General features: G+C 50.9%; 12 protein-coding genes across 12 annotated transcripts; 6 read left to right on the top strand and 6 right to left on the bottom strand.

Annotated features, from left to right (window-relative positions):
- Window positions 1–361: 361 nt before the first annotated feature.
- On the bottom strand, window positions 362–1241 carry N7468_005875 (cytochrome b-c1 complex subunit 10; the record flags this gene model as incomplete). Its single annotated transcript, XM_058475171.1, has 5 exons — window positions 362–370; window positions 420–567; window positions 652–705; window positions 986–1044; window positions 1239–1241. The coding sequence occupies 5 exons, from the start codon at window positions 1239–1241 to the stop codon at window positions 362–364; spliced, it is 273 nt and encodes a 90-aa protein (XP_058330911.1).
- A 662-nt stretch (window positions 1242–1903) lies between these two features.
- Window positions 1904–4271, bottom strand: N7468_005874 (putative disulfide isomerase; the record flags this gene model as incomplete). Its single annotated transcript, XM_058475170.1, has 5 exons — window positions 1904–2272; window positions 2326–2958; window positions 2987–3856; window positions 3914–3995; window positions 4060–4271. The coding sequence occupies 5 exons, from the start codon at window positions 4269–4271 to the stop codon at window positions 1904–1906; spliced, it is 2166 nt and encodes a 721-aa protein (XP_058330910.1).
- A 461-nt stretch (window positions 4272–4732) lies between these two features.
- Window positions 4733–5600, top strand: N7468_005873 (complex I NDUFA5 subunit family protein; the record flags this gene model as incomplete). Its single annotated transcript, XM_058475169.1, has 3 exons — window positions 4733–5278; window positions 5371–5453; window positions 5504–5600. 3 exons carry the CDS (start codon window positions 4733–4735, stop codon window positions 5598–5600), a joined length of 726 nt encoding a protein of 241 aa, XP_058330909.1.
- A 681-nt stretch (window positions 5601–6281) lies between these two features.
- On the top strand, window positions 6282–9126 carry N7468_005872 (coatomer subunit beta'; the record flags this gene model as incomplete). Its single annotated transcript, XM_058475168.1, has 8 exons — window positions 6282–6299; window positions 6412–6474; window positions 6527–6548; window positions 6621–6943; window positions 7002–7151; window positions 7207–7977; window positions 8039–8272; window positions 8341–9126. The coding sequence occupies 8 exons, from the start codon at window positions 6282–6284 to the stop codon at window positions 9124–9126; spliced, it is 2367 nt and encodes a 788-aa protein (XP_058330908.1).
- Window positions 9127–11004: 1878 nt separating this feature from the next.
- Window positions 11005–12858, bottom strand: N7468_005871 (flavin-containing monooxygenase; the record flags this gene model as incomplete). Its single annotated transcript, XM_058475167.1, has 3 exons — window positions 11005–11237; window positions 11296–11490; window positions 11541–12858. The coding sequence occupies 3 exons, from the start codon at window positions 12856–12858 to the stop codon at window positions 11005–11007; spliced, it is 1746 nt and encodes a 581-aa protein (XP_058330907.1).
- Window positions 12859–13409: 551 nt separating this feature from the next.
- N7468_005870 (iron-containing alcohol dehydrogenase) lies at window positions 13410–14807 on the bottom strand (the record flags this gene model as incomplete). The annotated part of the gene is made up of 3 exons (XM_058475166.1): window positions 13410–14165; window positions 14225–14356; window positions 14415–14807. 3 exons carry the CDS (start codon window positions 14805–14807, stop codon window positions 13410–13412), a joined length of 1281 nt encoding a protein of 426 aa, XP_058330906.1.
- Window positions 14808–15491: 684 nt separating this feature from the next.
- On the top strand, window positions 15492–16710 carry N7468_005869 (WD40 repeat domain-containing protein; the record flags this gene model as incomplete). The annotated part of the gene is made up of 2 exons (XM_058475165.1): window positions 15492–16577; window positions 16645–16710. 2 exons carry the CDS (start codon window positions 15492–15494, stop codon window positions 16708–16710), a joined length of 1152 nt encoding a protein of 383 aa, XP_058330905.1.
- Window positions 16711–17356: 646 nt separating this feature from the next.
- Window positions 17357–18505, top strand: N7468_005868 (CE1 family esterase; the record flags this gene model as incomplete). The annotated part of the gene is made up of 4 exons (XM_058475164.1): window positions 17357–17635; window positions 17702–18096; window positions 18186–18322; window positions 18387–18505. The coding sequence occupies 4 exons, from the start codon at window positions 17357–17359 to the stop codon at window positions 18503–18505; spliced, it is 930 nt and encodes a 309-aa protein (XP_058330904.1).
- A 1999-nt stretch (window positions 18506–20504) lies between these two features.
- Window positions 20505–21397, top strand: N7468_005867 (SUR7/PalI family protein; the record flags this gene model as incomplete). Its single annotated transcript, XM_058475163.1, has 3 exons — window positions 20505–20630; window positions 20688–21071; window positions 21146–21397. The coding sequence occupies 3 exons, from the start codon at window positions 20505–20507 to the stop codon at window positions 21395–21397; spliced, it is 762 nt and encodes a 253-aa protein (XP_058330903.1).
- A 1409-nt stretch (window positions 21398–22806) lies between these two features.
- Window positions 22807–24050, top strand: N7468_005866 (mannitol-1-phosphate 5-dehydrogenase; the record flags this gene model as incomplete). The annotated part of the gene is made up of 2 exons (XM_058475162.1): window positions 22807–23969; window positions 24026–24050. The coding sequence occupies 2 exons, from the start codon at window positions 22807–22809 to the stop codon at window positions 24048–24050; spliced, it is 1188 nt and encodes a 395-aa protein (XP_058330902.1).
- A 211-nt stretch (window positions 24051–24261) lies between these two features.
- N7468_005865 (enoyl-CoA hydratase/isomerase family protein) lies at window positions 24262–25195 on the bottom strand (the record flags this gene model as incomplete). The annotated part of the gene is made up of 2 exons (XM_058475161.1): window positions 24262–24881; window positions 24964–25195. The coding sequence occupies 2 exons, from the start codon at window positions 25193–25195 to the stop codon at window positions 24262–24264; spliced, it is 852 nt and encodes a 283-aa protein (XP_058330901.1).
- A 530-nt stretch (window positions 25196–25725) lies between these two features.
- On the bottom strand, window positions 25726–27397 carry adaB (chromatin-binding transcription regulator ADA2; the record flags this gene model as incomplete). Its single annotated transcript, XM_058475160.1, has 3 exons — window positions 25726–25794; window positions 25854–27236; window positions 27305–27397. 3 exons carry the CDS (start codon window positions 27395–27397, stop codon window positions 25726–25728), a joined length of 1545 nt encoding a protein of 514 aa, XP_058330900.1.
- Between the last annotated feature and the right edge of the window lie 571 nt (window positions 27398–27968).

Raw genomic sequence — 27968 nt, 5'->3', positions numbered from 1 at the left:
TATGAATGCTAAGGCAACCTCGCGTCGAACTGCGGTTGTAGACATGGTTCCATGATTCCACCGCTGCGTCCTATCTACAAATCAAAAGACTCAAGACCTATGTCAGAGGCGGTCTATGGGTACTGGCTGCTCTTCAATTTTGCAATCCATACGATCCGCACTACATTTACCGATACAAGCTAGGGCAGAGCACCCGTCGTGCTGAACGAAGTCGGCTTGACAAAAGAAACAAAACCGAAGGTATGGTTTTCAAAGTCGGTCTCTATGTGCTAATGAAAACATAAGGACTCTCGTCACTATTCTACACACTCGACCCGTCAAGAGGGATCATATGCCACCCCAAGTATTCAAGCGCAGACAATTAGAAGGGCTAACTCCGTTAGTTTGCATATCCAGAAGCGCGCGTGAGCCGAACTTACGTTGTCCTCAGGGGGGATGGTGCGGTCGAGGTAGTTGTCCAGGAAGGGGAGCTGCTGGAGGATATCGCGACGGACACGGGGGACATCGCCGAGCATGAAGAGAGCGGCGGTACCGGCGAAGACACCGAAGCTAGCAGCCAGAGTGCCGCTGTTTATTTCGTTAACGGATAGTCTCTAGATATATCTCTTTACTCCCACGACAAAAGCCCGGGAGCAGATAGAAAGGACTCACGCATTGATGGCGCTCTTCATGTCGAAGCCAGCGACGCGGGGAGGAATAGCGATCCTAAAGAGGTATTATTAGCTTTCAATTCCCAATTTCACATAGGTTTCCCATGGTGATCAATTGAACCCTTGCAATGCCGGTCCTTGGCCAATCCATAGAGCTGGGAAGGACTGGAGGAAGCCACATCGGACTGATGGCCGACTCTAAATTATAGCACTCTAGAGGCTATATTGGTCCAAAGGCTCAGATAGCACCGCCACTTATGGCTTGCACGTGCCGTATCTTCCGTTGCTTGGGCTCGCGATCGGAGGGTCGAATCTCAGGCCGAGGGTGTTCTTACTTGGGACCGAAGGCAGTGCCAGCTTGGGCCGCAGCCCGGCGGAGAGTAGGAGCGAAAACCTATGAATTGAGAAGAATCCAGAATCAGCACATCAATCCCCTTGAGCGCAGTGGTATGTTCCGGAGCCTTGGGTATTCGCATCGGTGACGCGGTGGCCACAGTCTAGCCAACAAGCCAGAAATCAAAGAACAAGAGTAGCTTGGCCTAGGACTAGAATAGGCAGGGAAAATAAAGAAGCAAGAAAGGTGCATACCATGGTTGTCAGCGAGGGCAGGTCGTTGGACAATTACTTGGAGGGACAAGGAGCTGGCAACTTGGTGGTCAACGAAAACCGAAAGCGCCCGAGCCTCTGACCAATCAGCGCGCGCAATTGAGTATATCACGTGCTATACCACCATACAGCCAATCACAGGACGAATAATCAATTCCAATCTATCTCATTTTTCGTGTCCCAGTTGCTGCTCAGCGAGCTATTGTATATTGCCTAAAAATGCACATCCTCACGTATGGTGCTTTGTCTCACCTGGAGCAGTTCTTCCGGCAACGGGTTGAGAGCAAGGGTCAATAACTTGAACTTGAAGTCATACCAAAGCAGTTCAAGCTGGCATCATGGTTTACTACGTGAGTGGAGCACTTATAGTCTACAATCAACCTTGGAAATGATACACTCGATTAGTAAATGTGGTCGTTCATTCAGGGATATGAAATTTGAGTTACAACGAGATAAAACATGTGTAAAAAAAAATAAAAAAAGGAAGTATGTGCTTCAACACTCCAGGAGCTCAGACATGCAGTGACCATATAGGCTGCAAAGGATAAAACCAGCCTGAAATCAAACAAATACAGGTGGAAATGTGGGGAAAGGAATATATTAAAGGAAACCGTGCATCCGAACACCGGAACTGTACATGCATCTCATTAGTCGACCTTGCCAGTCGAACCTCCGTTCAAGACACCTTCCTTGCCGTCCAAGTGGAAGAACCCGCCCCCGTTACTATTAGTGTTACCAATAATGCCACCGCGGCTGAATCCAGCACGCCGCAAGAGACGCCCGCGACCAAGGAAGGTGACCGCGGCAATGGTGATGGTTAAGAAGACGAAGAAGAGGATGGGGTGGGTAGTGATGAAGGAGCGGGTGAAGAAGAAGATGGTCTCAAAGGCACCAACGGTTGACTTGGGCGACAACTTTGGTGGAGAAGAAACCACCAGGGGAATAGTCTCAAGAATGGACGTACGCGAAGCCATGATGGTGGCTCCGCTGGAGGCAGTATCCCAGTATCGTCGGTTCTAGCAAAGAGTTAGTAAACAATTGTTCAAAGCACAGGAGGAATAAAGCTTACATCTTCATCATTGATAATCACACGGTCACCTTGTTCGACGTCAATGCCATAGGTTGTGCGAATCCAGCGCTCCCAGAAGTCGCCATCAACCCAGGCAAAAGCAACAGGCTTCTTGTCATCTTCACGAATGGTGATACGCATGTTCTTCGCAGCCCGCTTTGCACGTTCATCGTTGCGATCCTCGGCCTCTTCGATGCGCAGTTGCTTCGAATCACGAAGTTCTGCACGCTCGAGCCGGAAGAGTTGAACCTGTTTGTCCATCCATTCATGGGCAGCCTCCTTCAATTCCCTCTTAGACTGCTTGAAGTCATCGGAGCGGCGTCGGCTGAGAATTCCCAAGACAACGAATTTGCCATCCATGATTTCCCGAGCATTCGAAGCGGTCAGCTCAGGGACGATGGGTAACCAAACGGTCTGCATCCAGGAAAGAATTTGACGAAAGTCTCTCATATCCTTCGGAGCGAGAGCATTGTAATAGTTGGGGCGGCCATCACGAACAACCAAAAGACGGGGCCATGTAGAGATCTTGAAACGCCGAGCTAATGCATCACTTTGACTTTTGACAATGCGGGCATGGCCGACGAGACTGAGTGTCAGACGCTCCATGGCCCTGAAATCCTCCTGAGGTGGTCGCTTCATCATAAAAGTACAAGAATAGGACTTCCTCAGTCTGCTCCAGCTCCTTGAACGTAGCCGCATCAACATCTTCAATGGTGGAGCCTGGACCGACTGCTTTCTTAGTGTAAGAAAGCAGATCACCCAGACCACGCAGGCCCGTGTACTCCACACGCTGGCCACCTCGGAAGAAGTAGAGTGTGGGGTAAGCGCTTACTCGAGCGTCTTGGCAGAGACGGGCTTCCATATCACAGTTGACCTCACCAATGTTGAGAGTGTCCTTGTTCTCCTTTGCCATTTGCTGCCAGTTGGGAGCCAGTGCTTGGCAATGAGGACACCAGGGAGTGTAGAACTTGATGAACCAAGGGTCTTGGGAAGTGGTCACAAGTCGTTGGAAACTTTCAGCATTGAGAGGGACGGATACGCCCTGAGGGTTCGGAGGTGGGCCCGTGGACTTGGTATTGGTAGTCTTGACAGTTGATTTGGTGTCAATTGAGCCCTTCTGTGAGTCAGCTGCGTTTGGCTTCTCACCAGAAGCAGCCTTGATGCTGTCCAGAGGGCCCTTGTCTTTAGCTTCAGACGAGTCGGGTGCTGCAGAGGCATCCACGCTTGTTGCGCCGACCTCGGGCAATTTGATACCCTGAGAAGGACGAGACCCTGGCTTGATGGTTTCGAGTTTCTCTTCGATAAGTTTACTCAAATCCGAGATCTTCTTTGCTCCCGTGACTTGATTTGTCTTGACGCCATTTTCGTAGAACGCGAAGGTAGGCCAGCTTAGGATGCCAAGCTTTTGACACAGATCGGCATCCGTGATGCAGTTCATAGAAGCGAAGTGGAAGTTGTAATAACCAGTGAAGGAGTCCATGGATTTCGGGTCAGGCGATTTTCCGGATGATGGGGAAGTGGGATTCGAAGTCTAGAATATGTATTAGCGCGAGACTTCTCAGGCCTATTTTGGGGGTGGGTTATGTACATAGTAGTACTCATAAGTAGTCTGGAAGTATGGAGCCGCATGTCTGCAATGCACACACTGCGGAGAGTAGTGCTTCACAAACCTAGAGAAACGTCTCATGTTAGTGGCTTCCGAGGTGAAGGGAAGGTTTGAGCGTAAGTACGAACCAAGTGCCATCTTTGATGGTCTCGTCGAAGTTCTCTGCGGTGAGTTGGAACAATGGGGGAACATCAAGTCCATTGAACACTGTGGGATCTTCAGGGTCCAGACCACGGTTGGCTCGCTTTTCCGGCCGCTGTCCTGACTCTGAGTCTGCGGGTGCCGCAAGTGTTGATGCGGCCAGGAGTGGGAGACACCACCCTAGCCAGGAAATCTTCATTGTGGCGGTAGACACGGAGTCTCAATGCAGAACAAAATTCAAAAGAAAGTAAACAATTCTTGCGTATGTCTCGGATCTGGATAGCTTGATATTGAACGAAAGACGTTGGTCAAAAGGAGAAATCGCAAATGTCACAGGTGGCACATCGGACGGGGGGCGAAAAGCGGCGCAGATAAGGCGCGAGACGACAACTCTTGGTTGTATAGGAAAAGAAACCAGCAAGGGCGGAACATCCAAGCCCCAAGCCGTAGAAAAGAAGATCAGACCGAAATCTGGGAAAAAGGCCAGGGAGCAACTTCAGCGCACGCGTTGGATCAAAAGAAAAGGTGGCCCGCCCCTGCTTCGTTCTGGCCGGGCGGATTAAATTGGTCCCGCTTCCGAATAGTGAACTTCCCGCGCCACGACTCCCTGACCAATAACTGCCATTCCAATCCTCAGCCTCCTCCCCCTCAATTGACACAATGAGGTCTACGTTGCGACTGCTGGCCAATGTCAAGCCCCGGTACCTGGAGCCATTCGCTCCTACGGGATTGACTGGACTTCACACCCATCCGAGTCCCCGCCCGACTTTGATCTATCTTTACACTAGCACATTGGAGAAGCTCAAGGCTTTCCCCGAATCCTCCGCCTACCGGCAGTCCGTCGAGGCATTGTCACGCCACCGTCTCCAAATCGTCGAAGCGCAGAAGCCTCCTGGATTTGAGGCCTGGTTGGAGCGAGTGAGGAAAACTGTGGCTGAAGAGCCCGAGCGATTTGCTAAGCTCAAGCGCTCGGATGGCTCATTTGCATTTGTCGGTATGGAGCAGCGTGATGGTAGCGATATCACCCGTGGTGAAGAGTGGGATGGCGAGGGCATGTCTGCGTCCACAGAAGGCCCTACACGTACCCCAGAAGAAGAGGCCGAGTTGAACAAGATTCTTGAAGCCGAGAGCGCTCCCCCAAGTGACAGTGAAATTCACAACCACACCATGAAGTGGGAGAAACGAGCCTTCTCTGGAGGCCGATCAGTAAGTTTACACTGTCTACATTAGTCGCGGAGTCGCATGTACGAGTGGCTCACCATTCTTTCCCCCCCAGAATTGCGGAGATCGAAAAGCAGATTGGCGCTGGACTTATTGAAGAGGTCATCCAAGTGGCTGAGGCCGAGTCCAAGCTCGTAGACGAGCTCTACAAGGCTAAAGTGTAAGTTTCCACATATCCTGATCAATGCTGGTTGCTGACATGATTCGTAGCTGGGAGGAGCTCGAGGAAAACCCAAGCCCGGCCAATGGACCTACTTTGAACGTCATTAAATTTCAGCGGAAAAGCCAAAGAGGCTATTCTCTGTAACTATTAGAACCTGGGTTGTTTCAAATACACTTTGTTTTGTTTTCTACTTCAAATTCCCGCGACTATGGTTCATGCTTGCCTTCTCAGGATAGAAGGCCATATATGGTAATACGAGGAATCTGTTATCCTAGCCCGATAATTTACCGAGTGTAAGTATGGCAATGTATGAATCAGTATCTTCGGCACAAATGGAGGAGTAGGTTTCCCCACGTTTTCTGGGGATTAAGAGTCCAATTATATCTCAGCCTGGTTGCGCCGGAGATCATCCGGGGAAAACAAAGAGTGCAAAAAGAAGAGACTCTGGGAGGAGATATTTCATTTTGGGAATTCAGAATGGGATATCTGTACCAAATCTAGAGAATATGAAAGAAGAGAAAAGCAGCCTAGAGTCTTGGAGTACATATAAGCCCAAACGAAGTCTAGGTACCTATGGGTCAACAACGGAAGGCGGTGAGGGTGGGAATCCCTTGTGGACACATTGGTCCCTGAGCGCCTTCCAGCTCTTCGATCAGGGAAAGCATTGTGTCTCTCCAAAGGTTCTCTGCTGACCCCGAGCTTCGTGCTGTCCCTAATTACTTGGGCTGCTTCACTGGCTCGCAGATCTCGCTTGTGTAGGCCGAACGCCGCACCACACAATCTAACCTTCCTCTTCAACTTGTTTCCTCCCACCCCACACACAACATGCGCCTCGATGTTAAGGTACGCAGACACACTCAATGCGGCGATAGATGATCTGGAACGATCCAGCAACTTCAAAGCTGCATACTCCAGAAAGTATTGGCAGGATGGCTGACGAGAACTTGTGATGTAGCGGCAACTCTTTGCCCGCTCGGAGCGGGTTAAGGGAATCGATTTCCACCCAACAGAGCCATGGGTAAGTCAAAATTACTTGCAAGGAATTGGTATCTATACTGAACATCGCTTAGATCTTGACCACGCTGTATAGCGGTATGTTTTAGGGAAATGAGGAAACTTGTTCTCTCCGTCAAGCTCCATGGGTACTAACTTCTTGTTGACCAGGTCACGTCTATATCTGGTCCTACGAATCGCAGTCGATCATCAAGACATTCGAGCTCACAGATGTCCCCGTCCGTGCCGGTCGTTTCATTGCGCGAAAGAACTGGATTGTTTGTGGTTCGGATGACTTCCAACTTCGTGTTTACAACTACAACACCTCCGAGAAGATCACCTCATTCGAAGCACACCCAGATTACATCCGTTCGATCGCTGTCCACCCTACGCAGCCATTCGTCCTGACTGCCTCCGATGATATGACTATCAAGCTGTGGGATTGGGAGAAGGGCTGGAAATGTGTCCAGGTCTTCGAGGGCCACAGCCATTATGTGATGGGCATGGCAATCAACCCCAAGGACACAAATACTTTTGCTTCGGCCTGCTTAGATCGAACCGTCAAGATTTGGAACCTTGGATCCCCCCCACGCCAACTTCACATTGGAAGCCCACGAGACTAAGGGCGTGAACCACGTGGATTATTACCCAGCTGCGGACAAGCCCTACCTTCTCACAACCTCAGACGACAAAACAGTCAAGGTAAGGTTCTGATAAGCTAAATCGGGCGATGCGAAAGATGCTAACATGATAACAGGTCTGGGACTATACGACTAAGGCGCTGATCGCAACCTTGGAGGGCCACACCAGCAATGTCTCTTTCGCTTGTTACCACCCCGAGTTGCCTGTCATTATCTCAGGTTCTGAGGATGGGACTATCAAGATTTGGCACGCCAATACTTACCGCCTCGAACAGTCACTAAGCTATGGCCTGGAGCGGGCATGGTGTGTGGCTTACCAGAGGGGCCGCCAGGGAGTTGCTATGGGTTTTGATGATGGTGCCGTGGTAGTGAAGATGGGCCGTGAGGAGCCCGCTGTCTCCATGGATGGCTCTGGCAAGCTTATCTGGGCCCGACACAGTGAGGTTGTTTCCACCGTCATCAAAGGCGGTGATGCGACACTCAAAGATGGCGAGCCCCTGATTTTGCCAACGAAGGACCTGGGTACCTGTGAAGTGTACCCTCAAACACTATCTCACTCCCCTAATGGCCGTTTTGTTTCTGTCTGCGGCGACGGTGAATATATCATTTACACTGCGCTGGCGTGGCGCAACAAGGCTTTTGGCCAGGCTCTTGATTTTGCATGGGGCTCGAAGGAAAACAGCAACGACTACGCTATCCGCGAGTCAACGACCAGTGTCAAAATCTTCAAAAATTTCAAAGAACAGAGCCCTGGTCTCGATGTGGGCTTCCAAGCCGAGGGCTTGAGTGATGGTGTCCTCCTGGGTGTCAAGGGCCAGGGTGGCATCGGGCTCTTTGACTGGGAAAGCGGCAACCTGGTCCGGCGGATTGAGGTCGATCCTAAGAACGTAAGTTCGCCCGTGAAATCTGTCAAACCCCGAAAGTGTCAGGGACTAACTCCTTTCATAGGTCTACTGGTCCGAGTCGGGAGAGCTGGTTACTCTTGCTTGTGAAGACACTTTCTACGTGCTTCGCTATTCTAGAGAAGCCTACATTAATGGTGTCAACAATGGCGAAGCCGATGAAGATGGCGTCGAGGCTGCTATTGACCTTGTCGCCTCTATCAGCGAGGAGGTTCGCACTGGTGAATGGGTCGGCGACTGTTTCATCTACACAAACTCGACCAACCGCCTGAACTATCTTGTGGGTGACCAGACCTACACTATTTCTCACTTTGACCAACCTATGTACATTCTTGGATACTTGCCCAGGATGGTCGCATCTATCTCTGCGACAAAGATGTCAATGTCGTCTCTTTTGGACTCTCTCTTAGCATGGTTGAGTACCAGACCGTGGTGCTCCGTGGTGACATGGAGACAGCTGCTGAGCTGCTAAAGGATGTTCCTCACGACCAAATGAACAAGGTGGCTCGATTCCTTGAGGGCCAAGGATACAAAGATCTGGCTCTTGAGGTCGCTACCGACCCAGAGCACCGATTTGATTTGGCCCTGTCTCTCAATGACCTCGAGACCGCTCTCGAGATTGCCCGTGAATCCAACGCCGACTCCCACAAGTGGAAGACCATTGGTGATGCTGCCCTTGCCGGCTGGAACCTCAAGCTGGCCGAGGAGTGCTTTGCCAACGCTAAAGACTTTGGCTCTCTCTTGTTATTGCACACTGCTTCCAACAACCGTTCTGGCTTGCGTGCGCTAGCCGCCCAAGCCTCCGAGGCTGGTCTGCACAATGTGGCCTTCTCCACTCTCTGGGCTCTCGGCGAAGTTGATACCTGTATCGATCTCCTTGTCCAGACCGGCCGTATCGCCGAAGCTGTTCTATTTGCGCAAACTTACAAGCCCTCTCGCGCACCAGCACTTGTGGTTCAATGGAAGGAGTCGCTTGAGACTTCGGGCAAGACTAAGGTGGCTCGTCTCATCGGTATTCCCCCGGGGGCTCCCAACGTTGCTTCGACAGATGATGACTTGTTCCCGGAGTGGGACGAATACCTTCGTATCGAGAAGGAGGGCGTCGTACCCGAGCCCCCTCGTCCGAATCCTTGATCGATATCAACGCAGATGACGACAAGGAGCCGGCGAGTGCGGAAAACGGTGCGCCCGAGGCGGCAGTGGAGGCGGAAGCTTCGGAGTAAAAAAAAAAAGATCAATATTGTTGATTTTATATTCGTGCTCGAGAGAAGCGTTGATAGAAGAGCATTTTCCCCGATTGATGAGGTCGGTTGATTTTGAATTGCGAGCGGCGTCTTAACGTGTTTTATTTCTGACAATGACTTGCTTTCTTCAACTATGTTCCATTTTTCTGCCTTGTACCTTCTCATGACCCCGCTTCCCTCCGCTCTTCAGAGCTTGGAAGAACAAATAGAATACAGAGATAAATGTCTGTCTCTTCTGTGCCCTGCGCGAGACCTGTAAACCTAGAAAACAAACCCGCTGGATCTTTTCCTTAGGGCCTTTACCTCCAAGTTGGACTTCATCAGCCCGTGCGGTGTCTGTCTCGGACAAGAACCACTAACTGTGCTTTTTACAATATAATCTCGTCACGCGGAAAGGAGGCCGGATCTATGATGCTTGTCAACTCGCGGGTACTAAGTATTGTTCGAGGGTCAGTGGATCCAAAGTCACTATCCTTTGTACTCCCAGGATCGGCGGGCCTCACACCGATCCCCGTGGAGCACCAGGCTTCGCGGCGCTCTAGCGCTTACAACGGAGCCACCGCGGGCCAAGCTTGGTAGAAGGATTGCAAAAGTACCTATCAATATGTAGTCCGAAAAAAGAGCTGCACTACTTAAAAGCAGCCTCTCTCCTATGTTCCTCTTTTCCACACATAAACCCGAAAAGTAAGTGAGTTGACCATTGTCCATCCAACTTATTCAAATATGACTCTTCCTCCTGAAAAGGCGCCGAAGCCGGGGCTGAACATCTATGGCTGTGTGGCTCTCAACCCATACAAGCTGACAATCGCAGCCGAGGAGCTTGGGTAAGACTCCAAAAAGGTTGCCTCGAAAAGTCAAGTTTGAACGCTCATATATGGCTAGCACCCCCTATCAACGTAGAAATGAGCGAAGCCAAAGCTGAGTGGTTTACAGCTATCAACCCGAACGGCAGACTCCCTGCCATTGTCCATGTGAAGGTGATAGTAGTCAGGTCCCTGTCTGGAAAAGTGGTGCTTGCCTGGAGTTCATCGTCATTGAGTTCGACAAGGAGGGCAAACTTTCTCACCCATATGGTACTCCGGAGTATTGGCAGCAAAAGAGCGGGGTGGGTTTAGCGAGAAAAGCACACAGAAGACATTGACTAGTAGCCCATCGCGGTAACTATAAGCTTCCTTGGCAAATTTCAGGCTATGGACCCATGATGGGCCAAGCATGCCATTTCAATCGCTACGCTGTAGCTGATGTGCCCGGTGGGAAATGGAGATACACGGCGGAGTGCAGGCGCCTACATATGTGCTTGATAAATAATTGGTAAGCCAACCAGATTCTCTCGAGTTAGATGCTGTTCAGTCTCCTCCTCGTTGGAAATACTAGTCTATCACCCTATTTGTGGCCGGCGATCGTTTGACCATTGTTGATGTGCAATCTATGTCTATACCTCCACCTCGAAGCGGTGCGGCATTGACTTGACATTTAGCCCTCGCATCAAATCATGGCACGAGAGGTTATCCCAACGATCAGGCTTTCAGAAGGGAATGTCATCTCCGATACCCTTCGAATTTTCTGATGACGCTGTTTCCGATGCTGACTCGCAGGAATTCTACATCTGAATGCGCAAGTTGGGCAGTCAGGGAATTGAAATGGCAGCAGATAGTTGGCCCGGTGAGATAGTATCAGTGCCTTCTGATCATGCCAACCTTCAGGACTAGCTAGCAAGACGGAACAATCACAACATGTTCATCTATCTCCATCGTTTGCACAGAACACACTATACCTGAGTGAACTCGTCATCAAAATACCAGACCTTGTTGCCATCGGGGTCTATCTCGCACTGCGTGTACCCGTTTCCCATAAACTGAAATCTATTGCTTGACCGATACTCGAGCTCAAAATCCTCCCACCGAACATTCTTCAGCATCTCAAAGAAATGAAGCCGACTCCCAGGGTAGATGGCCGTGACAGGGCCTTCCTTTTTGCCATTCTTGAACCAGGAGCTACATTCTTCAATGTTTTTAGCAGATAGCACAAGCCCAGAGGGCAGAAACTAGAATGTGCTTACTAGACGACCACACTAGGCGTTTCATGATTTCATGAGTGTGATTATATAGGTCCTTCACGGCACCTATTTTCGGCTCGAAGGACTTGATGTTCTCCTGCTGTACCTTCTCAACTACCTGGAAGATATACCTTATCATCCATTCCACGATCGGAAGAACTGAGCCATGGCTGACAGGCCCGTTAGGCCCCATAACAACTAAAAGGTCATCAGTCAGAATTACCAAAAAGAGAATATGATACACCCACGGAACAGATTTGGAAAGTTGGCAGCCATGATCGCCAGATATCCGACCGGGAAGTCTCCAAATTGCTGTTTAAGATTGGCGCCGTTGCGACCGACAATCTCAAATTGGGGCGAAAAGGATGTATTGAATCCCGTTGCACAGATGATAACATCCACTTTGTGCTCGACCCCTGATTCATCGATGATCCCCTCCTCAGTGACCCTAGTAGCGGACTGATTGATGACCTCCACATTCAGTTTTGCCAAGGACTCAAGATATCCCGAGCCCGGTGTCATTCGGCGACATCCCAATCCGAATTGAGGGATCATGGTGGAAGTAAGTCGCTCATCATGACCCAACCGCTCCGACATGAGTTTGGAAATAGCCTCCCGGGACCTTTTCTGATCAGCACCTAGGGAGTGCATCAGGGAAAAGCGCTTGTTGAGCTCGCCTTCAAGGTCGCGGCAGTACTGGTCGTATTCCTCGGGGTGATCTTTGAATCGTTGTATCTGCTCGGTAGAATACTTGAAGTTTGTCCCTCCTGGACCAGAATGTACACCGCCGATGCCAGTGATCACCCAGACGGGAGACCTCAAAAAAGCTGTAAGCTTTTTCACCTGTGGTTGAATGGAGGGAATGATCTGGACACCAGATGATCCGCCTCCAATGACAGCCACATTTTTGCCATCCAAGTCCAACGAGGCATCCCAGTTGGCGCTGTGCATCAACTTGCCCTTGAACCCCTCAAGGCCAGGGATATCCGGATACTTCCACGAGTTCAACACCCCTGAGGCGCTGATCAAGATGTCGCACGAGTCGGCAATCGGACCCTCGGGGGTTTTGATCTGCAGATTCCATTTCCCTTCCTCCTCGTCCCACGTCGCGGACTCAACGACCGAGTTAAACTTGATATACTTTTCCAGCTTAAACCGATTAGAGATATCTTTGAAATACTGCCATATCTCTTCCGACGGCGAATAGAAGGACGACCAGGCTTCTCGCCTGGCCCACCGAAATTGATAGCTGTGGCTGGGGATGTCGCAAGCGCAGCCCGGATACCTGTTTTCCAGCCATGTACCTCCGATATCATCATTCTTCTCGTATATCTGCAGGTCGATATTCTCTAAGATACGTTCTGCTTTGTATGCGAGTTGGAGGCCCGTTGCACCTGCGCCGACGCAGATAAGTCGAAGATGGCGCTTCGCGAACAGCGGCTGTTCTGAGATACGGTATCCGTCAAAGTCTTGGTTGTACCAGCTATTCTCATGGATGAAGCCCTCGCCGGGGATGGCATTGAGATCTGGCCCATATGAAATGGTGATAGCAGGGGATTGGGACATTTCCTAGATTGCCACTTGGGGGGTTTTTGAGTGTTTATGTATAAAGAAGATATTCAAGGCAAGGAGATAGAACCGGGGTCTGCGAGATTTGTACTCTTTGTGATGCACATTGTCAGTTAGATGAGGGGTATTTCACCGACCTCAAACCCCGATACCATCGTACCACGTCAAAGGATTCTTACTTCCGGCAGAAGTACGAGGGTCTTTTAGTGAGTGAAAGTGTGAGTCTCATGGAGCGGAAGACAATATGAGAGAAGCCCTGTGCTAGACATGTGTCTTACAATCTACGGATACGCAAAGAATTTCCCTTGCGGAAACGAAAATTAACCAGAGCAGACATTCGAAGTACTTTCGACCGAGAAAACATAGAACTGCAAAAGGATGAACCTCGGCACAACTTCGCCCATTGCTTAGTTTCCAATCCTGCGTCAAAAGTATTGCTACCCCGCTTGGTGTTGCGGGGAAATGGCAAATTGAGATGTCCCTTAGTGCAGGTATCGATATCAGGCTACGTGTGCCCAGGAGAACCAGTATTCCGGCAACCCTTTCAATCAGTATGCGCTCTGCAATATTTCCAATATTTGCTCCGACTTGGCCAGCGGCACTGGGTTTGTCGCGGCCCAAAAATCGCTCAATGCGCGTTCAGCCAGGGTCGGCAACACCTCACGACTGATCTTCATCTCCGTAAGTTTCCTTGGTAGACCAAGCTCTCTTACAATAGCATCCAAGAGGTCACCGAGGTCCGAAGTAGCTTTGTCTTTCCCAGCTCCCTGGAGAACCTTGTCGACATAGCCATCTGACCACAATATCTCTTTCAGCTTGTTTTGCTTTTGCCGAATTTTTTCATTCGATTGACCATGCTTCCAGTTAAATTTCATCACTTCTGGACACATGATGCAGCTCGTCACACCGTGCGGCACGCCCAGAGGACCTAGCTGATGGCCGATCGCGTGGCTCCCACCCATTGGGATGCCAGCACGAACATTATTCATGGCGTCGATCACTCCAAGTTGGCACTGGAGTCTCGCTTCCAGGTCGTCGGGATCCTGCTTGGTTCTAAGCAGGTTCGGGATGAGCTTGCGCAGCCCGGATTCAGCGTGTTCATCTGATTCGGGGGTGCTCTCGACGGCGCAAAATGCTTCCACGCAGTGGTCAACGCTGCGAAAACCGGTGCTCAGCCAGTGGTACTGAGGGGTAGTCTTGGAAAGAGTTGGATCAAGGATGACCAGATTGGAGCCCATCCCCGAGTGCAAGAAACCTTGTTTATGGTTCGTTTGATCATTGGTGCCTCCAGCGAAATTGGAATACTACTCCATAGAAAAGGAATTAGCCATTTTCCGGCATCAAGCGGCACAGGAAGTCTCACCTCGCCCCCAGATAACGTTGTAGGGATCATGATAAGAGGCGTTGTTGGCTCTTTCACAGAACTTGGAGCCTCTTTACTGCCAAGGGAGTACTTCGCAAACTCTTCGAGTGTTTCGATTCCATTGGCAAGTGCCTGTTGGGACGAATGAGAGGTCTATGCCAGCAAAATACGTTTCTGTTTCGAGACGCACCAGGACAACCAGCTTCGCACCGTCTGAGATGCTTCCCGCCCCCAGGGTAACCACGCAATCCGCCTTTACATTCCGGGCTTCCGCGGCTATTTCTAAGACTTCCGACCATGGTGTATGAGGCGTGATTCCTTTGTGAACATGCGCAACATGATCAGACCCTATCTTCTCAATGAGCTTTTCGAGCTCATCTGTCTCCCGTGAGAGAGTCCTAGAAGCAATGATAAAGACTCTTTTGCAGTCGAATGTGTGCTTGATATGGTGAGCACACGACTCCGTGAATGGTAGACCATATGATACATAGGGGGTAGGCAACTTGATATCCCCTACAGGCACACCGGCCAGGACAGACCCCGGGGGAATCGTGAATGCGAGGTGGCAGGTTTCAGTGGACATCTTCCTTTGTACGTGAATTATTTTGAGGAAAGGCGCTTGCCGGAAGAGGACGGAAGAAGCTAGTAAGAGGGCGATTTGATTCACAGTGGGGTTCGGCTGTCCAGTAAAGCCCGCCGCTATGATTCATGAACGGCTGATGTCAGTGGAGATAGGGGATGTGGATCAGTGGCGAGACCTAGTGGGGTAAGTAACTTAAGAAGTCGTCCATTCCGTGATTTGAAGATATTATTATGTTCAAATTCAGGTTGTGTTAAAAGTCGTAGTAGCCCGTTAAATCAATCGGTCCCACCTTTGCCTGAGAAGGAATCCCTGTATAGGATGGAACTATCGCCATGTCTACTAGTAGCCCAAGGTATTTTTCTAATATGCCGGTCAAAATAATAAAATAACAAAATGAGATGTAGACCTCATGAACTACAGATACCGATCTGCAAATTTAGCTTGGACCCTCTGATTTGTCTTGAAAAGCGAAACAGCTGCCTGTCATCACAATCCTGCAATGGAGCCTGCTTATTATTCAGCGAGGTGGGGTAGGATGTAAGTTTCGATCCTCTTTGAAATCCTCACTTGACGCCACTGCGAATATCTATCTTGCATGCAGGATTGCTGACCTTTCTCGACCCCCCGTGTTCGCCTTTGGCTTCCATCCAACAAAGCGGGCGACCAGTGGATTGCTTCTCTGATATGGGCGACTCTACCTGGAAGAATATCACCCCGGCACGGCTTTCCTTTCAGGCAGCTGATCCAAAGCATATTGTAACCTGCCTGCAGTTTGATAGCGACAAGATAGTAACCTGTAACGACAACCGGAACGTCGATATATACGACATCAAAACAGGTGCCCTTCGAACAAGATTGCAGGGCCATGAAGGCGGGGTATGGGCACTTAGATATTTTGGAAATACCTTAGTCTCGGCATCAACAGACCGTACTGTGCGGGTATGGGATCATGCAAAGGCCGAATGCACCCATATTCTCCATGGCCACACATCCACCGTGAGATGCTTAGAGGTGCTGGAGCTTCCTGAGAGCTCAGATAGTTCCCCGTTACGGGCGACTCAGCAGCCTGTCATCATCTCGGGCTCTCGTGACTCAACTATGCGGATTTGGAGATTACCCCAACCTGGCGACGAGCCGTATCTTCCTTCAAAGGAGGCTCAGGGCAAAGAAGAGTGTCCATATGTTCTCCGGACCCTGGCGGGCCATACTCATACCGTGAGGGCGATGACTGCCTATGGAGATACTATCGTGAGCGGCAGCTATGACCGGACTGTTCGTGTCTGGAAGATCTCCACAGGCGATGAAGTCCATAAGTTCGACGATCACCAGGCCAAAGTATATTCCATTGCTTTGGACAGGAAAAGAAATCGCTGTATTAGCGGATCCATGGACCACATGGTCAAGATTTGGTGTCTTGAGAAAGGTATACTGTTGTATAATCTAGAAGGCCACACGTCTTTGGTGGGCTTGATTAGCTTGAAAGAGGACCAGCTTCTTACTGCATCAGCGGACTCGACCCTCAGAATCTGGGACCCTGAGACAGGACAATGCCGAGGTACTCTTACAGAAGCCGCCCACGTTATCACTACTTTTGACCATGATCATGACAAGATTGTCTCCGGTTCACAAGGAGCACTTAAGCTGTGGAATGCAAAAACTGCTTGCTTCGAGAAATATCTTCTTACTGACCTCAGCGGGGTCTGGCAGGTAGGCTTTGACGCCCAGCGCTGTATTGTTGCAGCCCAGAGGGGTGGTGATACCTACATTGAGGTTCGTACACTAGTCCCCATGTATGAAAAATGGTCTTTTGTGTATCGCTAAACACAGTTCCATATAGGTGCTTGATTTCAGCGTGTCTTCAGACCCTGTTCCTGGCGGCAATCCAGCCAAAGTCACACAGTAACTAACTGTTCCAGTGCTTATCGACAGGAACGAGTGGGGGCTTCTGGAAATGACAATGGATTTGCTATGGGCATGTGTGGGCATGTGTCGAAGAAAAAAAGAAAAGAAAATTGCTATTCTTATTTTACATGAATCAGAAAGGCATCATCCGTCGCAGAGTACGCATAGCATTAAAGTATGCAACCCGATAAAGATTCAAATGACCAGAGCCATGTGACGCCTCCTGTGGGCCACTCAAGTAGACACTGCGAAACCGCCCCAGTGGATCACAGATACACGGTGCATACAAACCCGTACTTTGTGACAGAGAACGGATCAACAGATCAAACTGAACTTGGAGCCAATAAAACCGCTCCGTACAGGGAAGGTTGCAGTTGTTCCTGAGGCGGGGGAGCGCTAAGGGTTCGACTTACCCCAAGTAGGACAGTCCATCTGCTGATCTTGATTAACAGGGGGTTGCATACCGTTTAAAGAGCGCTGCATGTCCAGAGCGCGTGCTGTCGTCCCTCTGATCGCTGCACTTGCTCGGTCGGCGCCCCTGCTGCTGCCGGAAAGGTCTATTTAGTGTTCCGACTTGTCCCAGCGGGAATTCCCCAAGTCTGAGAGCTTGTCCTGCTCCGTTTCTGAGCGGGAGATCGAACACGACCATGGCACAAAGATTGACACGTATCCTGGTCCTTGGGATCTGGCTGCTGTTGAATGCTCAGGGATCTGTCGCGGAGTCTTATCTGAAGACAATCAAGAGCAGTAATCGCGATCGCAGCTATTGGATCCACACACCCGATGCCAATGATCAGAGCAAGCAGTATCCTCTTGTTGTCGCATTTCATGGATCTAGCCAAATAGGACTGGATGCAGATGGGCTGGCAATGGAATTAGATATTCGGTTATCTTTGCCAGTCATACCGACGGAGTATTCGAAAAACGTGAGTCCATTCGGTCAGATCTTTTCTAATTATGATCCCGACGTGTCGAGGCTAAAATAAAGTCAGAGATTCTTCGTCTACCCAAATGGCGTCAAGGGCGCGTGGGCTGGTCCTAGTTATGCCAACGTATCCGTTCGAGAAGATCTGCAGTTCGTCAAAGACCTTGTCGCAGATGTCCAAGCTAACAACAATATCGACACTAGCCGCATCTATGCTACAGGTTTGTCTAACGGCGGCGGCTTCGTGGGCACCATAGCCTGCAGCGATGTTGGAGGCCTCTTTGCGGCATTCGCCCCCGTCGCAGGCGCATTCTACACGGACACCGATTTCTCGGATCACAGCAGTTGTACGCCAGCGAGGTCGCCGCTACCGATCCTGGAGATCCACGGTGGAAGTGACAAGACGGTCTACTATGAAGGCGGCCATGGGGAGGGTGGAATGTTGCCTGCAATTCCCGACTGGTATGATATTTTCTGAATACTGTCCCTCGGAGCTTTCCTTCTGAAGAGTGAGCGATTCGACCGCGGAAGGCTGACAACCAAATATCAAGGCTCGCTGCCTGGCAACGGCGCAATGGCTGTGGTGCGAACACAACGGTGAACAGCGACAACGGTAATGTCCATCATACGACATGGTCTTGTCAGGATGCAGGCAATGCATTGCAGCACTGGAAGGTTGATAAGAATGGTGAGCCTTTCGATCCAAAATAGTGTAACATCTCCTGGTCGGTTTATAAACTAATCAAGCACAGGACACGATTGGCCCTCGAGGACAATTAACGCAGACATGATTGTCGCCGGTATGGGCCCACAGCCGATCGAGGCTAATGACCTCGTCATTGATTTCTTCGATCAATTCTCGCTTCCCTAATGTACCAAGGCCCCCCGAGTTGACTCTACAGATAGTCATAAATAGGACCGGGCAAGCCGTAACTTCCTACATTATAGTAATTCATTTCCTTCCGCCCTTTGGAACATTATGATTGTTCCATGCTTTTGCACATGATTCATAGATTAAGGCATTCAATAGACGGCTGCTAAGAAGAGCCGCTTGAAGCAAGATTCTTCCAAATCCTATCTGGGGTGGCATCCAGGGCCACTAGCATCGGCTATCTTCTAATATAACCTTAAAGTATGTCGGGAATTCTTCAGCCCCTAGTAAGGGCATAAACTAGCACAGACCAATTACCATAAGAACCGCAGAATAATTCCTTGCCAACATCAAACGGTTCCAACTTTGCTCCGTAAAAGCATCACCGGAGGTCAACCGATCGTAGTCGATAACGGCCACTGCAAGAACTGGCATGGATTACCCGTTTTACGGACTGGGCATAGTCCTTGATCTACTCGAGAAGACCGTGGTACCGTTAGTGGCAGGATGAAGGAAATCGCGGTCACCCGACACAATTCCATAGATGGATAGTGATGCGGTGTGAAAGACGGTGTCAAAGGAGCCTTGGACGGCTTCGTCATAAGCGCTGGTCGGACACGATTGCGAGCGAGATCTTCGGTCCGTAGGAAGAAAAGTCTTGCAGAATTGTCTGCCCTTTGCTAAAATTTTGATAGCGCAACAGCGCAACAGACTAACTAAATAGCCTGCAGAAGCTTAGAGAGAATATGGGATCTTATGAAGTCGTTGGCTCCAATAAGGAGGACGGGTGTCATTTTCAAGATCAGAAAAAAAAGAAAATCGCTGTATTTGCTTTGCATTCGAGTTTCGAAAGGCACTATAGGGAATATTTATTTGTAGGAACCGTGTCTATACTAGATGTGTGGAGTAGCTCGTGAGTGGAGACGAAGTTAGCCGATTGGGCCCGTTGATGACGAAGTGGAAACATGCGGCAGTACGCTGTACGAAGATGACTTCACCTGGCCACAATTTGGTAGGAGACTTCATGGGGTATTATGGAAGACCCCTTTAGATACCATTGAGCAAACGCGGACTGTTCGAAGCGCAGTTGCACGCGAGCTTGACCTTGAATTCTCACGGGGGCCGTAAGGTCAATCTGTGGGGTTAAACTGCCTTCGGCCCCTCGCTATCAAACCCGAATAGCACGTCTTGTGCTTTCAAACTATTAGACCTCGGGAAATATAACTAGTTAGTTACTGGAGCTGAATAAGCTGTTCCCCAATCTCCATGAACTGAAACTTGCTATTGGGGAAGAAGGCATTCGTGGGTAGACATCTAAACTCGGCATCACGAGATTAGCTTCGGGGGACAATCGAAGGGATACAATTGATTCTATCACATGAGCGACCATGGCTCTTGGAAATTTGGCAAAACCCGGATAATATTCTATTGCTGCTCACCATGATGTTCATGACAGGCCCCCCGGAGATCGGCAATATTGCTTGTGGCTGGACAACACATTCCTGGGCGCAGGCCGACCAGCCTCCTCCTTTCAAACGGACCAAACATAACACCCGCCGAACCCTTATCTCGACTAGCTGTCATTCTCAGCCTAGAGAATGACAGGGCTCTGAGGATTAAACCTGTTACCTCAAGCCACAGCATGCGTCAATGTAGAGGTGTCTCTGAAGCAGGCCCGCAAGCCCACTGTGGGAATGGAGACAGAGCGCGTGTACTAGACGCGACTCATCTGGGTCGCGGCTATGCTGGTATATAAGACAAAGGCACTGATCGTCACTCGGATGAATTCAAGTGGAAAGAAACGCCCTAGCAGCCTGTGGTAAGTTCATGGATTTGCTGTCGCTCCTCAAGATGAGCCGATCTAACATTCTTGTGCCAATGCTAGTAGACCCCATTGGCACTCTTCCATTGTTTCATACTGGTAAATTGGTGAGTATACTAGTCCTTTCAACAGCTCCTCCTGGCAGCAGCTGATGGCAACAGGTGCTGGTCGGTCAAGATGCAGAAGCCAGACCCGAAAACCCTGTTCCCGACGGTGACAGCATTCATCGCATTCATCTTGACGTTGATGTGCTTGTTTGCTGGGACAGAGACAGGCTTAATGGACGATGTCCACCTCCTTACAGTGAGTAACAAGACAGTCAGCCCTTGTCAGTGAAGCCGCTACTGACCCGGCATATAGCTCTATACCCCAGAGGGCACCTCAACGAGCTCCAACAGTCACAGCTTCTACTCTATCCATGTTATGTCGTACTGCCAAGGCACGATAGGCTCAGCTGAGCCAGATTCAGGCGCTGTGCGCAACGTGACCGAGTGTTCAGACCGTCAGGTTTTATTTTCCTTCGACCCAACGAAGGATTGGTCTGACAACATTACACACGGCCCTACCCTAGAGTGGCCGCGCGTGATCACCGACGACTTCCACGCCTTTCGGCTCACAATGCAGTCAATAGCGATATTGTACTGCATAGGCGTGAGCGCAATGGGGGCTGTGCTCTTGACTCGAGTCGCCGCCCTCATAGCCCCACGGCCGCAGCAGGGGCTGTTCGAATTTGGATTTATGGTGGTAAGTTCTCCTTTCTCGCACGGATCCTATTAGTCCTGATATAAGACCGGGGAAGGCTGACATGAGCGGATCAGCTGGGGTCACTAGTCCTGAGCATCGCCTCGATTATTACGACGGTCATTGCGTTTGAGTTTGTCGCTTTGATCAATGCCCATGGGGAGGGGTCCGACGTGTCAGCCAGCTACGGGGAAAAGTTCCTCGGGATGACTTGGGCAGCAACGGCCCTGCTATTAGCAGGGAGTCTCTCTAGTTTCATCAACGTATTCGTTCGAGGCCTGCCACTAGCGGAGGAGCGCGTCCCGAAGGACGAAGAAGAGGAAGGCTAAGTGAAGAGGGCCCCGCATGAGGGGGTTAACGGTGCAGAAAGGGAAACCGGGGGGAGTCGCCAGATGCCTGTGCCTACCGGCATTCGAAGGGGACCCTCGGGGAAAGCCGTGCATCAGGATGAAATGAATATTGTATGACCAGCGATGCTACCTGAATGAAACTACATATGGAACCAATCATGAGGCAGTCTATCTGAGTACCTAGTAGGAACCGACGTAATCGCGCCCGAGCACGGGGCTCGTGGGGCCGATGGGGCCCCATGGGCCCTTTTCTTTCACCGGACTCTAAGCACGCTAGACTGCAGGTAAACCAATCGACGCGCTAGATGCACGATGCATGCATGTTAGTCCTAGGACCAATTAAGGAAAGCTGGCGAGCACGGGCGACAGGAGGGAGGTGGTCTCCAAGGCCAAGATTAGGTCGAGGTGAAAAAGCCTCAAAAAAGGCCTCAAAAAAGGCCTCGGTTGGTTTGAATGGCAATCTGCAACTACGGGAAAAAATTGGGTCCTATGGCCTGTCGGCCGTTCATCCGACGTTACTCCAAGTGGAGATTGCAGAGTCAATTCAAGGGTAATGAATGCCTGCAGTGCAGATGATCTTGAGACGGTGCGACTACCGAGTATCAAATTCGATGCGACATAGTCGGCGCTGCACGCCCTTGCTAGGAACACAGTCCTCCGCATAGTTCCAACCGCCCCGGGCCTGTCGGTAGGCGCAGGGGCTAGGCATAGTCAACAGACGCATGAGGTTCACAAGCCCCGAGGCTTGCGGAGTGCATCAAGCGGGCAAACTCGGGCATCGTCAGGCTCGCAGAGTCTAGCCAACCTGTGATGGCGAATTATTACAGCATGCGCAGATAAAGCACGAAAACCGGAAGGACGATTTAAAGCCGGAAATCAAGATAATCGCGGTGCGGGGACTGGATAGTCAAAATAGGGAAAGCCGTGAAAGTGGGTCGGATAAGCAGTCGGGCCATAACGTGTCTCTACGCCATACTACGGCTATAGTCTATACATCCGCCTAGAGTGACACGGGTTGGGGGTTACACTGCTAGCGGGAAAGTTCCCAGGGGAAAAGAGGAGTGAAGTCAAGGTGCCCTCATAATATGATGGGAGCGAAACAGGGCGGAGGGGGATTCCGCGTTTCCTCCAATAGAATCGTCGAGAATCGATGAGAATCGATGAAGTCATACACCCGCGACACTGTGAACGGAGGAAGCCACGACCCTGGTTCACAAGAGTCACGACAGTGGCTCTTTCCTACTAAAGACTAAAAAGGCAGCGTGTCCCCTCCCTTCTCGTGGCTTCTTTATTCCTAAATCTACTACTTCTATTTCCACTTCCTTACCCTTCACTTCCCACCTCTCATCTCTCTTCGTTCACCCTCCCAATACATTCGTACTCCAATCATGGGCCCCAAAGCGATCCACTTCGGAGGTGGCAATATCGGCCGTGGCTTCGTTGCCGAGTTCCTGCATACTGCTGGCTATGAGGTGGTGTTCATTGACGTAATGGATAAGATCATCTCAGCCTTGCAGAACACCCCGTCCTATGAGGTCACCGAAGTCAGCGAAAAGGGCGAGTCCACTAAGACCATCACGAACTACCGCGCTATCAACTCCAAGACCCACGAGCAGGATGTAGTCAACGAGATTGCCACGGCGGACATTGTCACCTGCGCCGTTGGCCCTAACGTCCTCAAGTTCATCGCCCCGGTCATTGCGAAGGGCATTGCAGCTCGCTCGGCTCCCAAACCCTTGGCCGTCATTGCATGCGAGAACATGATTGGCGGAACCGATACGCTGCATGGATATATCAAGGATAACACCGACTCCTCCCAACTGGAGGCTCTCGAGCAGCGTGCCCAGTTCGCTAACTCCGCTATCGACCGTATCGTTCCTTGCCAGCCGGAGGGCATGGGCCTGAACGTGCGCATTGAGGAGTTCTATGAGTGGGCGGTTGAGACCAAGCCATTTGGCAGCACCGGTCATCCCGACATTCCTGCTATTCACTGGGTTGAGGATCTCGAGCCCTACATCGAGCGCAAGCTGTTCACCGTCAATACTGGCCACGCCACTGCTGCCTACTACGGAAGATACGCTGGCAAGGAAACTATTGCTGAAGCTCTGAAGGATCCTTACATTCATGGAGTTGTTTGCGACGTCATGAAAGAGACTGCCACTCTCATTGTGGAGAAGCACGGCATTTCGCCTCAAGAACAGAAGAACTACGTCGATACGATTATCGCGAGAATCTCCAACCCATACCTGGAAGACAAAGTCGATCGTGTTGGCCGTGCTCCCATCCGCAAACTAGGCCGCAAGGAGCGGTTCATCGGACCTGCCTCTCAGCTGGCTGAGCGAGGTTTGAAGTATGAATCGATCTTGGGGGCTATTGAGATGGCCCTTCGCTTCCAGAACGTTGCAGACGATGAAGAGAGCCAAACTCTTGCTCGTATCTTGAAGGAGAACTCGCCCGGCGATGCAACTGTCCAACTGACTGGCCTCGAGCGAAGCCATCCTCTTTTCTCCCCCATTGTTAAGGTGGTGGAGCAGGTCCAAGCCGAATCAAAGTACGTTGTCGAATAATAGTGTCACCAAACTCTTTTGCTAACCAAATATTCTTTAGGGAGACTGGGCAGCCACGTATCTGAGCGAAGGATTGAAGCTCTGTATTATTGTATTCTTTATCCGCATGAGTATGGGCATACACGGCGTGGTCCGCAACTGGGATTTTGCTTTTTTTTTGAAATGACTTTATGAATACCGACGCTTATGAATAGCGACAAGCAAATGCAATGGAATGATATGAATTAAGCAACAGTCCTCGTCAATGTCCCCCCTACAAGTCAACTTCGTAATGATCTACAGTTTGCTGTCTTTCCAGACAGGCTTTCTCTTCTCCACGAAAGCATTGAGCCCTTCCTTGATGTTTTCGCCCTCATACAACCTTCGCACCCAAGTCTCGTTCAGCATGGTGGTGGCTTCATCAGCGCCAACACTCTCCCAGCCAAGCTTAATACCCTCCCTGCTCACCAAGACAGCATCTGGACTATTCGCCGCGATGAGCCCCGCCACCGCAACAGCCCTCTCGACCACCTTCTTCGAGTTCTCCTCCTCCGTCGCCCCAGCAGGCACAGAGACAATCTCATTCACAAGCCCCCATCTCTCCGCCTCCTCAACGCTGATATTCCTGCCCGTGAGCGCCATCTCCATAGCCCGCTGCTTCCCCACCGTCCGGACAATTCTCGTTAACGCCCCCGCAAGCGCAACAACCCCTCTCTTCACCTCCGGCAGCCCAAAGACCGCCCGCGATGACGCAATTACCATATCGCAGTTAATCACCATCTCGGAGCCCCCGCCGAAACAAAGCCCGTTGACAGCTGCCAGCACGGGCTTTCGGCCTTTGCGCCGCGACAGCCCACCGAACCCGCTCGCGGGCTGCGTCCGCCGTGTGTTCCCGGAGTTGGTATTTTTGTTCCATTCTGGACTCCCTCCTTGTTAGCTGGACCTCGGCAGGGAAGTGGGCTCTGCGGGGATTTCCCCCTCAACTTTCGTTGCTTGTACCTTTTAGGTCGGCGCCGGCGCAGAATGCCCGGCCTGTGCCTGTCAGGATTCCGACGCGGAGACTGGGTTCGGAGTCTAGCCATTCCCAGACCTCATGCAGGTCCGCGTGGCCTTGCGAGTCTATGCAGTTTAGGCCTTTTGGGCGGTTGAGGGTCACGAGGAGGATGTGCGGTGCTGGGTATGAGAGGGTCGAGTCTTGTGGGACCGGAGGTGGGTTGTTGAAGGTTGGCATTTTGGGAGGTGATCGCTGGAGTTGGTTGGGGTGTACCAAATGAGATGGTCTGAAGGTAGGTCTGCTTTTTGAGAATTGCGAGAGTTTTCACTGGAATGGGATTTGTGGAAAAGGTGTTCTAGGGAGAGGAGTGTATAGGCTAACGATTGCGGAGCAAATGTAAATGTGGAGAGCATTGGAGATGCCGAGGCCCCGACCTACTGGACCGAACTCCGCGACGCAGTTTATAATCATGGGGTAAAGTGACAACAGATACAAACACCACACGTAGCTATAGCATGGGCCTAGTGAGTTGGAATTATCATATTGCCCGCGAAAAAAAAAAAGGAAAAAGGTAAGAGGCCGAATGTATAGGGTTAATCTTCAATAAATCTTCATAAGATATAGAAGTATCAATTATGCCCCCCCGTATGAAACAAATTTAAGCCACCTCTTGTACGATAAACGCCATAAACCCCCGCTGTTAAAGAAACATATCAATATGGATATCATCGTAAAGAAAAGACAGCCTTCCATGTTGACAATCAAGTCTACGCTTTGCTGATCCATCCACTGTGCACCATGAAGTCGTAAATCCGGCCAGCCTTAGTGCTATCGATCTGTCAAAACTATTAGCAAATGTATCGAGACCAGGTTGGACAACACAGGGAATACCAACCTTGCAGATCGCCCGTGCGTCCTTCTTCTTCAAGCTGCCGCCTTGCTTCATAGCCTCTTTCAGTAAGGTCTCTTTCAGGACCAGATACGGCTTTGGCATCAGGCGTAGGACATTGCACACCTCGGCTTCCTCCCGAGTGAGCAAGTGGAGATCGGCCGCACCTTCACTGTCAAGTTTCCACGCGGGGGCTCCGCTCAGCGGCTGCACAACGTATTTGGTCTTGGCAGGGGGTGCCGAGGAAGAATCGCCAAAGGCCATGTCGAAGTCATTCAGTGGGACATTGACAGGGTCAGGCAGCTTGTGGGGATTAGCGGCTTTCTGCAGGCGCAGTGGCAGCTCAGGCGTGGTTAACTGGCTTGCCCCCGTCGAAGGCTCGGGAGCCTGGCTTTGTCTGGGACGAGTGCTAGCGAAGCGATCAAACGAGCCTTGCGGTATCATTCGCTGAACCCGCTGTTGCTTTTCCTGTTCGTACTTTTCCCCCGTCTTCAGGTCGCCAATGCCCATTTGCCGCCATTCTTGTAGTTGATGGATCGCCAAGCGCAGGTTATGCTCGTATTCGAGGTTCTTGTTCAGGTCCTCAAAGTCCTTGTGGTTCATCATCCGTGCAAGTGGTTTGGCTTTATTGAGCAGCTCCCGCTCTTCCTTGGAACGCTTCTTCTCGAGGGCGGTAAGCTTCCGATACTCCAGGAGATTATGCTGGAATAAGATCTTCTTTCGCTCCGTTCGAGCAGTGAGACGGGTGTTATAGATGTCGACCACGGTCATCTTCAGCTCGGTCTCCGCATCTATCTCTCCATTCGGACCAATGCCGGCGCCCGGTTCAAAGGACATGTGCTGGACAGCCTCTTCGGCATCATTGAGGAATTCAGTCTCAAATTCAAGACGACCCGGCATATAGCCTTGGACCTCATGACATGCCGGTACACTTGCTGTGGGCTTCTGCTTGGGGGTAGCGGGAGGTGCCGCTTTAGCGGCCTCTTTGCGCTCTTCGATGCGTCGCTTTTTTCGTGCTTGGAATTCATCTTTGGGGATCGAGTCTTGTAATGAATGGTCCGATGGGTCGGCACGTTCCGGAAGAGGAAAGTTCGAGCTGTTGATGTACGTATCAATGTAATGGTCGCGTACCTCATCCTTAGTGCGGTAGCCACCAATGTGATCCGCGATATCGGCCCATGACCCGAGACCGTAGATCTCTGCACCTTCAAGCAAAAGCAGCTCCTCATCTGCACCCCAATCTTCTTGAAAGATGGGGACCGAATTCTGTTCGATGACTTGGAATGGATGGGTCGCTGGATCATGGTTCTTGGAACGCGCCCCCGCGCCGAAACAGGGGACACAAAGATCGTATTCGGAGCACGTAGGATGGGCGCAGGAAATTCGAACCTTAGGTACGCGATCTGGATCAGTATCTTGCGGGGGAGGAGGTTCTATTCAAAACAAGCGCCACGTACGGTGGAAGTCACGTCAGCGGAGCACACGTCGCAATGGAACTTGGTGCCAGCTTCAGTGCCGCGCGTGGCGGTCTTCTTTCGTATTACACCCATCGATTCCTGGGTGTTGTCATCCTCCGTTTTATCCAAGGCCGTGGTGAAAACCCAAGTCACCCTCCAGGAACCTGAGAGGGCGAATAGCTGGCGAAGGAGAAGGGTAGCGGAATGCGGTGAACTGGGGTAAGGATCAACGTAGATCGGAGTGGGGAGATAGTGATAGTCCGGGTAGAGATACACGACTTTGTGTCACAATCAGGGGGGAGGCGCAGGGCAAAATGTTTGATCGGGGATTGGCTGCGTGCTCAGGGTGGTGCAAGATGGACCGGGGAAGCTGATTGAAGGAGAGTGTGGCGCCTAGCATTGCCACAGTGGGAAGGCTAGTGCCTAGCCTGTTCGTTGGTTAGAAAAAGGCTCTTTTGGCCTGAGGTATCTGCCGTAAATTACGGACTTGGTACACTGCCGTTACCGCGTCTCCAGCCCTATCGCCCTCATCTCTACCGTTTAATACCTGCCCACGCAGGCATTGTGCTCCCTGGCAGGCGTAAGCTTCGGTAAGGTGGCTGCGACCCGCACTTCCCCTCTTCTCCCTCGTTCTGACATGCTGCCATCTCCTTAAAAAGTCTCT

The sequence above is a fragment of the Penicillium chermesinum genome (assembly GCF_028974085.1).
Source record: "Penicillium chermesinum strain IBT 19713 chromosome Unknown utg000004l:1.0-3345178.0:1.0-3348027.0, whole genome shotgun sequence".
NCBI classification, from domain to species: domain Eukaryota; kingdom Fungi; phylum Ascomycota; class Eurotiomycetes; order Eurotiales; family Aspergillaceae; genus Penicillium; species Penicillium chermesinum.
This window is presented reverse-complemented; position numbering and strand designations above follow the sequence as displayed.